At 50.0% G+C, this 11,228-nt stretch overlaps 1 protein-coding gene across 3 annotated transcripts in view; it reads left to right on the plus strand.

Annotated features, from left to right (window-relative positions):
* The window catches only part of TTLL9 (tubulin tyrosine ligase like 9), a 53,216-nt gene that overhangs the window by 9,515 nt on the left and 32,473 nt on the right, over positions 1 to 11,228 (plus strand). For all 3 annotated transcript variants that reach the window (XM_019645725.1, XM_019645726.1, XM_019645727.1), the window contains exons 4-6: positions 889 to 1,000; positions 1,847 to 2,032; positions 10,608 to 10,676. In XM_019645725.1, the coding sequence (XP_019501270.1) occupies positions 889 to 1,000; positions 1,847 to 2,032; positions 10,608 to 10,676 (367 nt within the window). The remainder of the gene's footprint in view (positions 1 to 888; positions 1,001 to 1,846; positions 2,033 to 10,607; positions 10,677 to 11,228) is intronic.

The raw sequence follows: 11,228 nt of genomic DNA on the forward strand, positions 1-11,228 counted from the left end.
TATATATATATATATATATATATATATAGTAAAGCTATAAAGACACTCACAGAAATGATACACACCAAATTCAGGTTAATAGCTTCCTTTGGGACAAAAGAGGCAATTGAATCAGGCAGGAATATACACACATCTGTAATTTTTTACTTTAAAAAGTTGGAAGCATTCATGGTAGCCTTATTTTATCTCCCATCACATCTTTTTTAAGCACCTCCTCCTCTCTGCACCCGAGCTCTGGTATTGCATTTGGTAGATGAGTCTGTGTCCTATCTCCCTGGCATGATGGTGAAGAATGGGTTGAAATTTGGAGTCAGGCAGGCCTGGGTGTGAACGCTGTTGCCACCACGTCCTGGGTGAGCAAGGCTAACCTCATCTTAGGGCTCCGGGCATGATCATAGTCACTTTCAGGGCTGCTCTGAGGATGATGAGAGGATGGCCTCTTGAACTGGGAAGGGCTTGCAAATGTTAGCTAATCCCACTGTTTGATAATGTGGACTGGGGACGGGGGTGGCAACTCCGATGCTTCCAGGGCCCAGGCAGATAACATGATCAGGTGAGGTTGGCATGGGCCATAGGGAGTGGTGGGGACTGTGGTCTGGAGAGGGTGTGCCCTGTCTGATATGGTGGCTACTCCTCAGTCTAGCCAATAGGTGCCAGGAGGCATCTGGGCTCAGTTGAAGCCAGTAGTTTGGATTTTTGTAGGAACATATCTCTAGTTTTCACCCTGGCCTAACAAGCAGGTTGTGGTCAGCGGCAACCCACGGCCACTTACTTGAGACTCCTTATAGACACACTGCTACTTCCCCTTCAGCTGTACTTCCCTGAACCCCAGACCCACAGCAGTGCTGAGGTCCTCTGGTCATGACCTTTGTCCCACCCCACCCACAGTGAAGGGGAGTGGGATTTCTATTGGTGTGACGTCAGCTGGCTCCGGGAGAACTTTGACCACACCTACATGGATGAGCATGTCCGGATCAGTCACTTTCGAAACCACTACGAGGTGAGCTGAGCTGGGTTGGCCGAGAGGACTGAGTGAGCCAACTTGTGTCACTGGGTGTGGCAATGAACAGGACCTGTTTTGGGATTACAAGGATCAGAATAAAAAGTGTAAGGGAATTTGGGACATGTTCCAGGTGCGGGCTATATGCACTAGATATATGATGAGCTATTTGTAACTAGAAAGAGGGAGTAAGGATCTAAGACAGCGGTTCTCAACCTTTCACAGGGGTCACCTAAGACCATCGGAAAACACATATTTTCGATGGTCTTAGGAACCGAGACACCGCTCCTCTATCCATCTCCAGGCCCACATGCAGATGCGCCCACATACGAGTACCCGGCGACCCCTGTGCAAGGGTCGTTCAACCCCCAAAGGAGTTGCAACCCACAGGTTGAGAACCGCTGATCTAAGACATGATGCTTGAGCGATTATGGTGATTTCAGGGTAGAGAAAAGTTGAGCAGTTTGGAGTCTAGAGATGGGAGGGAGGTTGGGTAGGAACTGGACCACAAAGATGGGGCTGGAGGAGCCAATGGTAGGAGATTTTAAAAGGTTAGTGCAGCTAGAAGGTTAGAAACATTAACTTTGGGATCAGACAGGCTTGGGTCAAACCCTGGCTGTGCTGCCCATTAGCTGGATAGCTCTGGGAAACTGACTCATCCTTTCTGAGCCTCAGTTTCCTCACTTGTAAAGTGGGGGTAATTATAGCAATTTCTCATCAAAGTTACTCTTCCTGTTGTGATTTTGTGGGCCAGAGAATGGAGGCTGTGGGGTAGTTGGGGTTGGGAGGTGGAGCAGGACAGCGGGCAGGAGCACTAACAGCCTGCCCATCCGTCCTGCTGCCCAGCTGACCCGCAAGAACTACATGGTGAAGAACCTGAAGCGGTTCCGGAAACAGCTGGAGCGCGAGGCAGGAAAGTTGGAGGCAGCCAAGTGCGACTTCTTCCCCAAAACCTTTGAGATGCCATGCGAGTACCACCTGTTTGTGGAGGAGTTTCGCAAGAACCCGGGAATCACCTGGATCATGAAGCCTGTGAGTGCCCAGTGCCAGCAGGGGGCGGGGGGTGGGGGGTGCTGCGGGGAGAGGGAATTTCAGGTGCCAGAGTAGGGGTCCTTCATGGTGCATCTCAGGACAGGACCCTGCCTGAGGATTCAGCCTTAGACCATCTGCCTCCCCTGAAGGGCCAGCTTCATCTCCTCTTTGTAGTGTGTGGACCCAGCAGCTATGACTGCTAGTACACAGTAGGTGCTAAATGAGTGTTTACTTGAACAAGTGATCCTCAGGACACCAGGGCAGGGAATCCAGAGGCTTGCCGGAGCTCAGATCCCTGCTTCTCTTCCTGACATGAAAGAAAACCATGGCCGAAGCTACCGTGTGTGGCCGGCAGCCAGCGTGAGCGGCCGCCAGGCAGCCGGTGTGAGCTGCCAAGAGCCGTCATGAGCGGCCGCCCAGAGACCAGCGATCGATCTGCCTCACCCGGGAAGAGCACAATAATACCAACATGGGCCAGTGAAGCGACATCCTTTACAACTAGACTGAAGAACAAAACGACAGCAACTTGTCTGTTCCCCTCCCCCAATTCTCCAATAAAACCTTTAAAAAAAAAAGAAAACCATAGCCTAAGTGTCCAGTTAGCTCAGTTGGTTAGAGTGCAGTGCTCATAACACCAAGGTTGCTGGTTCGATCCCCACATGGACCACTGAGTTATGCCCTCCACAACTAGATTGAAACAACTACTTGACTTGGAGCTGATGGGTCCTGGAAAAACACACTGTTCCCCAATAAAAATTTATTTTTAAAATTTTTTGAAAAAGAAAACCATGGCCAGGTGAGAGGTGCTGTACTTGCATTGCCCCAGGTCCGATACTGGTCCTTGGGAGGGGCTACTCCCAGCCCCATTGTAAAGGTGAGGAGTCTAAGACCTATTTATTCAAGCTTTCCACAAATACTTACCGAGCACTTGCCATGTGCCAGGCACAGAAAAGACTGAGCCAGGATTTACCCAGGCCTCCTGATCCTCCTGGTAAGCCTGCTGAAGGCCGGCACTCGCTTCCCCAGGAGGCGTCGTGTGGAAGGGAAGGCTGGGAAGCTGGAGCAGAAGGGCTTAGGCAGATGAACACTGCAGCCCACCTGTGGATTCCAGCTCCTGGCGGGCATTATCCTCTCAAGACAAATGGTAATTTGTACTAATTGGGAACGAGCAATTGCATATTAAGTTGATTCCTTTCCCAGCCCACAGCCTTTACAGCTGTAATTAAGAGGAGGAATTGTGTATGCTTGTGCGCGCCTGCGCGTCCGCTCTCCTGAGTAGCTGAGCTCCCTGTCTGGGGTACGGGGTGTGGAGAGTGGGTGCCTCTAGTCAGACTAGCCTGGCTTCTAATCCTGCATCTGCCACTTTTGATCTGTATGACCCTGAACAGGTCACTCAGCCCTTTCGGAGTCCACTTCCTCATCTGTAAAATGGAGTGAAGGAGTGTGCCGGCTGCTGGTCCATGGATGACACTTTGAGTCGTGAGACTATAGAGAAGTCATTCTCAGACTTGAGAACGGGTCAGAATTTTCTGGAGATCTTAAGCTTATTAAGGCACCCCACCCCCACAGCGTCTGATTTCCATGGTGTGGGGTGGAGCTTGCCTGTCACTCTCTGGGGATATAAGAACAAACCCTCGGGTTTGGAATTTAAAAGTCCAATCTAGAGTTACACTGCACACATCTGAACTTTTTTCCCATCAAAGCTTTCTCCCCCTCCAACAGCTCAGGCCCTCTAGGTTGGCAGGGAGGTGGGTAGGATCCAGGTGGTGGGGACCACACTTCCTCCTCCAGCCTCCCTCTTGTGTCTGGGAGGCAGGTGCTGGGCTATTAGGGCCGGGGCCTGTCAGTCTCTGTGTCTGCAGAGCTGGTCTAACACTTTACTCAGGGTTGTGAGTGTCCTGGGCAATTTGGATTGTTCTCAGCTTTGGGGGCCCCTGTCCAAACTGTAGGACAGGGAGAACAGCATCTTAACCTTGTTTCACGAGTTTACCCCCAACCAGAGCTTCTCACCCTTTTTCGCTGAAATCTCCTAAGAGTTGGGATGCTTTGGGCAGCACATTATAGAAAACCCAACTAACAGTAGCTCAAACAAGAGGGCGGGGGTTCTGAACTGGTCTCACACTTTGGGCCTCTTTAGCATCTGGTGAAATGTGTGGACCCTGTCAAAGAATAGTGTTTTAAAAAGCATACAACAAAGTATATTCGATTATAAAATAAAGCAACTATATTGAAAAACAGTTATCAAACTGTTAGTCTGGGTCCTCTGAGAAACAGTTGCCAAGGTTCAACGTGCAGAATTTTGCCTGTGAGAGAACAGAGGGAAGGAGCCAGGGAGGCTGGGGGAGCAGTCAGACCCCAGTGAGGGGAGGAAGGTTGGGTAGAAGCTCCTAGCCTGCCATGCAGCCTAAGGGAAGTCCAGCAAGGCCGAGGAGAGGCCTCGAGCCAAAGTTGCTGTCAGAGGCGTCCCCAATCTCCCAGGCGTGGGCCAGCCTTATGTCCCTGTAGTCCTCAGCTGTTGGCTGAGACCTGAGGCCTGATTTTAGCAGCATCAGCCTGGGCTCTCTGTCAGTCACCCTCGGGCCATTAGAGCTCTGCGAGTGTGTTCTCACAGCCACCACACAAACTATTAAAACATTCTTTATGCTGTGGTAATATATGTGCTTCTCATTAACAATTAGAAAGAGTCTAACAGCAGGCCTACTAGCTACCATAATTTCAAAGTCATCATAAGCATAAATGATATTTGAGATACCTGCAACAATTATAATAAGATATGTAATAACAAGTATGATTTTTTTTTTTTAGATTTTTATTGGGGAATTGGGGCATGGGAACAGCGCTGGGGAATTGGGGGAAGGGGAACAGACAAGTTGCTGTCATTTTTTGTTCTTCAGTCTAGTTGTGGAGGACATTGCTTCACTGGCCCAAATTGGCACTATTATTGTGCTCTTCCTGGGTGAGGCAGATCAGTCGCCGGCTTCTGGACGGCCGCTCACTGTGGCTGCTGGCCGCTCATGCTGGCTGCTGGCTACACACGGTAGCCCATGGCAACCCACTGCCACAGAGGCTGCAGCCTACACCGTCGCCGGCAACTCACGGCAGCCCAGCTCCAGGTTGAGCTGTTGTTCAGCATCTTAGCTGCAGAGGGCAGTGTCACTGGCCCTCATATGTGGGATGCGAACCAGGGCCCTCTGGCATCCCAAGCCAGCTCTTAACCAATGCGCCACTCGGCCAGCCCAAGTATGATTTCTTTTGAGAGCAAAGTCACAGTCATGGCCAATACTACTCTAATTTGTTGCCTGCATTCATGATGAAAGGAAATGTGAAAATCTGGCTAGGGGTTAATGAAAATAAAGATACGTTTATTTTTTCTCGTTCAAAATTACGGACCCTGGGAATTTCCTTTAATGATGAAAAATTGACTTCAGGGTTGGTTTCTTTTCTTTCTTTCTTTCTTTCTTTTTTAATTGGGGAATTGGGGGAGGGGAACAGTGTTAGCGAATTGGGGAGGGGGACCAGCCAAGTTGTTCTTCAATCTTAGTTGTGGAGGGCGCCAGCCGCCATCTGGCTGCCCATCAGCAGCTCGTGGCCTCTAAGCTCAAGGTGCTGTCTTACAATCTTCAGTTGAGGGTGGGCGTAGCCACCATCCCATGTGGGAGTCGAACCAGCAGCCTTGTTGTTAAGAGCACATGCTCTATCCACTGAGCCATCCGGGTGGCACCTCAGCTCAAGGTTCCGAGTTCAGCCTTAGTTGCGGGCGGGCGTAGCCCACCATTGAACAGGCAATCTCCTTGTTAGGAGCACGTGCTCTCACCAGCTGAGTCATCCTGCCACCTGTTGGCAGCTCAGCAGCAGCTCAGCTCTGGCACAGCGTCACTGGCCCATGTGGGAATCAAACCGGCGGCCCTGTTGCTCAGAGCTCGCGCTCTTAAGCCAACTCTTAACCAACTGAGCCACTCGGCTGGCCCTCAGGGATGCTTTCTTTTGGGTGGCTCAACATCATCATCAATCTCCAACCCAGTGGGCTGGCCGCTCCTCTTAGTCACAACATGGCTGCCACATTTCTAGCTTCACGTCCTCACACCTCCACCTGCCACAGGAATAAAAGAACACGCTGGTCTTGTGTCCCTTTTGAAGAAGACACACAAACTTACCAGAAGTCCCTGCAGTGGACTTTCCCTGTCATCCTGCCGGCCCATGCCTGAACCAATGGCAGTGGCATGGGACCACCGTGAGGACTCAGACCTCCCCAGAGGGCAAGGCCTCTGGGAAGAGGTGATCCAAATGGGCCTCTGTTGGTAGGGAAAAAAAAAGGAATGGTTGCTGGGAAGACCACCAGTCACGTCTCTAACATGGATAAATACCACAACACAATGAATGGCCCCCAGGGGCAGGGCAGGGGATGGCAGGGTTCGAAGGGCTGTGAGTGGTCACAGATGGTGCAAAATCGAAGTATGGCTCATTCTAATAATCCATGCGTATTGTTTTCCAACCAATTATATATCTTTTTATAAAAATAATATAAACATATTTTCCTCCCAAATTATCAAGTAAGATCGATACTCCAGGAAGTAGCACTGTGTTTATCATGGGATTCTGTGTATTCCTGGGCACTTTGCAAGAGGTGCGTGAGCCCCAGGCTTGTGAAGCACAGATTTAACTCTCCTGGATTTATCTGTCCCCTACTGGCTGGGTAACCTTGAGCAGAGTGCTTGGCCAATCTGTTCCTTGGTTGTGAAATGGGGATAATATTAATGCTACATATAGGTTTGGTGTTTTTTTTTTAAAGATTTTATTGGGGAATTTGGGGAGGGGAACAGCGCTGGGGAATCAGGGGAAGGGGAACAGATAAGTTGCTGTCCTTTTGTTCTTTAGTCTAGTTGTGGAGGACATTGCTTCACTGGCCCATGTTGGTATTATCATTGCACTCTTCCCAGGTGAGGCAGATCGGTCGCCGCCTCTGGGCGGACGCTCACGGCGGCTCTTGGCAGCTCACACTGGCTGCCAGCCACTCACACTGGCTGCCAGCCACACACGGTAGCTTATGGCAGCCCTCTGCAGCAGGGGCTGCAGCCTACGCCGTCGCCAGCGACTCACGGCAGCCCAGCTCCAGGTCGAGCTGTTGTTCACCATCTTAGCTGTACAGGGCAGTGTCACTGGTCCCAATGTGGGATCTGAACTGGGGCCCTGCTGCTCAGAGCTGGCGTCCCAAGCCAACTCTTAACCAACGCGCCACTCGGCTGGCCCCTGTTTTTTTTTTTTAACCTTTATTTAATGAGGTGATGTGTGTAAATCCTTGTGCGTGGTACATAGGAAACATCTGAGAAATATTAGCTGCTGGTATTACCATTGTCATGAACCATTCCCCTAAAGTTAGGGTTCTGGTTCTATTGCTACAGCCCGAAACTCAGTGGCTTAAAACAACAATCATGTCTTACTTAGCTCATGAGCCTCTAGTTTGGGCAGCACTTGACAGTGAAGGCTCATGGCTGCTCCTGCATGTGCTGGGGCAGCTCCTCTGAAGGCTGGAGGATTGGCTGTCATGCTGTCTCACTCATTCGGCTGGCCAGTTGGTGCGGGCTGTTGGCTGGGAGCTCAGTCAGGGTTGAGGCTTGGAAGACTCAGTTGCTTTCCATGTGGGCCTCTCCATGTGACCTGAGCTTTCTCACAGCATGGTGGCTGAGTTCCAAAGTGACTATCCCCAAAGAGAAAGCTGTGTGGAAGCTGTATTGCCTTTGATGACCCAGTGTTGGAATCCACACCAAGTCCCTCCTGCCACTTACATGTAGATGAGACAGTCCTGAAGGCTCACCCAGATTTAAGGGGAGGGGACGTTGACTTTACCTCTTGATGGGGGTGGGGGTAGCAAGGTTCTGGAAAAACACAGGGGACTGGAAATCTTGTTTTTGTGATTGTTTTTGGAAACTACAGTTTGCCCAGCTAGCTATTAGGTGATTTCCACTTTTAACAACCCTGAGATATCACCATGCAGGAAGTTTATTTTCCACTCTTTAGGATTATTCTCTTAGGAGGATAGTTACAAACAGTGCTTTAAATAACAAAGGCATTGCAGTATCTCAGATAATAAGAAAGCTGGAAGTAGGAAGTTCCAGGTTTAGGGATGTGCTCAACAATGCTGGTCAAAGCCTTTTTTGTCCACTCTACATCCTCAGTTTGATGGCTTTCTGTCGTCAGACTTGTCACCTCATCGGTGTGAGATGGCTGCTGTAGCTGCAAGCATCACCTCCTCAGACTGTGGTATTCTAGAAAAGAAGGAAAGAAGCCAGGCATTTCTCTGCCTCTCTTCCTCTCTCCTTTCTCCCTCCCTCGCTCCCTCCCTCCCTCCATCGACCACTCTCCCTCTCTCCCTTTCTCAGCCCCAATATTTTTAACAAGGAGGAAAATCTTTCCCAGAAGCCCCAAGCACATGTCTCCGTCGGCTTCATTAGCCAAAACAGGTCACAGGGTTTCCATTAGCTGCAAGGGAGGCTGGGAAAACAAGTACGTGGTCGTTCCAGCCTCCATCTTGAGAGGTGGGTTTGCCAGCCAGGAGAAAGAGGCAGGGGAATGGTTATGGGGAAGGCAACCAATAGGGGTGGGGCTGGGGGCTCCTAGATCAAACTGTATGTTTCTTAAAAAAAAAAAAGACTTTTAAATTGAAGTTTAATAAAACAGAACATGCCCAAATTAAAGGGGCACAGCTTGATAAATTTCCTCAAAGTGAACACACTCGAGTGAGTAACCAGCCCCCAGACCATAAATAGAGCATTACCAGCCCCTCAGCAGCTCCCTTCGAACCCTTTTCCACTCACTACCCTCCAAGTCACGAACAGCATAGATTTGTGTATCTGCTTTTGTGCTTTGTGTAATTGGAGTCATATAGTATGGCTGCACTGTGTCTGGTTTCTCTACCTCAACATCATGTCCATGTGAGTCACCCATACAGATGTGGATAATTGTAAATTGTTAATAATTATTGTTGTTTACTATTCCATTGAGTGAATAATTGTCTGTTTGGGAGTTTCAAGTTTGGAGCTATTATGAATCGTGCTGCCGTGGACGTTCCTGTACACGTCCGTGGGTGCCCATGTGCACCCATTTCAGTCATGTAGGTACCTAGGAGAGGAATTACTGGGTCATGTTCAGTTTTACTGGATGCTGCCAAACAATGTACACTCCCGCCAGCACTTGTGAGAGTTCTAGTTTCTCCACATCTTCACCAACACTTGCTATTGTCTGTCTTTCATTTTAGCCATTCTTAGGGAGTGTGTAGTGGTATCTTATTGGGGTTTTTGTTTGCATTTTCCTGACGACTAATGAAGTTGAGTGCCTTTTCATTGTTTACATTGGGTGATCCTCTTTCATGAAGTAAGTTTAAGTCTTTTGCGTGGCCATGAACTGCTGGGAGCCCCTGATGATGCACACTGATTAGTTGCTTTCCAAAACAGCTGTGCCCATGTGGTTGCCCCTGAGCCACCACATTGCTTCACAGTCTTTTGGGCACCCCATCTTCTGGGCACACACACCCCCAAACCAGGGTGCACAGCGCTGCAGGTAGGGCTCCCACTGCACCCACGACTGGGAGCCCTTCATGCAGTGGACAACCTGTATAGCCATGCCTGACAGCTCTGCCCATCCCCACGTGTTACAGAGAGCCCCACATTGACCAGTTGGACCATGCTCAGAGGAGAGCAGAGGGAAATGAGAGTTTGCACTCATTGGGCGCCTTTATGCTGGAGAAAAGATGACTCAGGGGAACCTGCTGAGTGGCTGCAGATAACTAAAGGGCTGCTCTGGAACCCAGGGATCAGTTTCGTTCTAGGAGGCCCTAGAGGCCAGAGCCAGGTGGGCCAGTTTTAGCTCAACACAGGTTAGTCTGTGAAAACTGCATTAGGTCTGGATTACTGGTAGAGCATAATGCCCAGCACACAGTAGACACCTACTATATACCTTTTGGATGATGCTTAATAGAGCTATTCTGCAACAAATGGGCTGTGTCTGGAGGCAGGGGAAGTGAACTTCCTGGCACTGTGGATGTGCAAGGCCAGGCAGGTGACCGTGGTAGAGGGATGTCACAGGAGGAAGTAATGCCTTTGGCGCCGACTGCTCTGTGTGGTAGTAAAGAGTCTCCCAGCCCCTAGACACCACGAAGCGATGAATTGTCCGTGCCGGCATTCGGTGAAGGCAGGCTGATTTCAGTATTAGCCGAAGGAAAACCTAATTAGGAAGGCAAATTGATTTCCAAAAAAAGAATTGGATGATATGTTCCCAGGACTGTTAGAAATGGTTTTTTAATTGTCTGCTCTTTTGTATTATTCATGCAATTGTAAGCCTTTTTGAGCTAAGTTGGTCTGTCACTTTGCCCTCTGCTTCTCTCTCTCCCTCCTGCCAGGCTTAGCACTTCTCTGTTCCAGCCCCTTCAGGGTTGGCCTGGGCCATTCCTCTGGGGATAGCTGGGGCTCATGAGGGAGATGGAGATGGTGAAGTGCTGGGGAGGGGCCCTGAGCATAGGGGTGAACAAGGAACCGCATAGAGCTGAGAGCTGACCTTTCTGCATCCACCCACCACGTTCCAGGTAGCCCGGTCCCAGGGGAAAGGCATCTTCCTCTTCCGGAGGCTGAAGGACATCATGGACTGGAGGAAGGTGAGCTTGCCTCTCCCCCTTCCTATCCAAGCCCTTTTTTGTCTTTGCTGGGACAAGGGGCCCCTCCTCCCTGCCCTCAAGTCTTAGAGGGCTGGCAGAGAAACTCTGCCCACAGGCCTGCCCATGGGTGTGGGGTCTCTGGAGCCAGGTTGCCTGGGTTCAAGTCCTGAACTTAATAGTTGTGTGACCTTGGGAAAATTACTTCACCTCTCTTTGCCCAAGTAAATGGGAGATAGTAATAATACCTGCTCAGAATGCAATGAGTTAATATGCTGAGAACATTGCGTTCTTTACTTGGCCCTCCTGCTCACCTGGCTGGGGAGAGTTTGACTAACTTCCTCTAGGTCCTAGACTGAGCCCAAGGTAGCTCCCTTCCTTCCCCGAGCCTCAATCCTTGTCCCAAGACATGGTATAGTAGAAATCCTGGTTCCAATCCTGCCTTCACCACTCAGAAGCTGTGTGGTTTGGGGAAAATGGCCGAACCCCTCTTAGAGATGATAACGGTGCAGGACTGGCGAGAGGAGCAGGATGACCAAACTCCTACACAACCAG

This window comes from Hipposideros armiger, unplaced genomic scaffold, assembly GCF_001890085.2.
Source record: "Hipposideros armiger isolate ML-2016 unplaced genomic scaffold, ASM189008v1 scaffold_94, whole genome shotgun sequence".
NCBI lineage: Eukaryota > Metazoa > Chordata > Mammalia > Chiroptera > Hipposideridae > Hipposideros > Hipposideros armiger.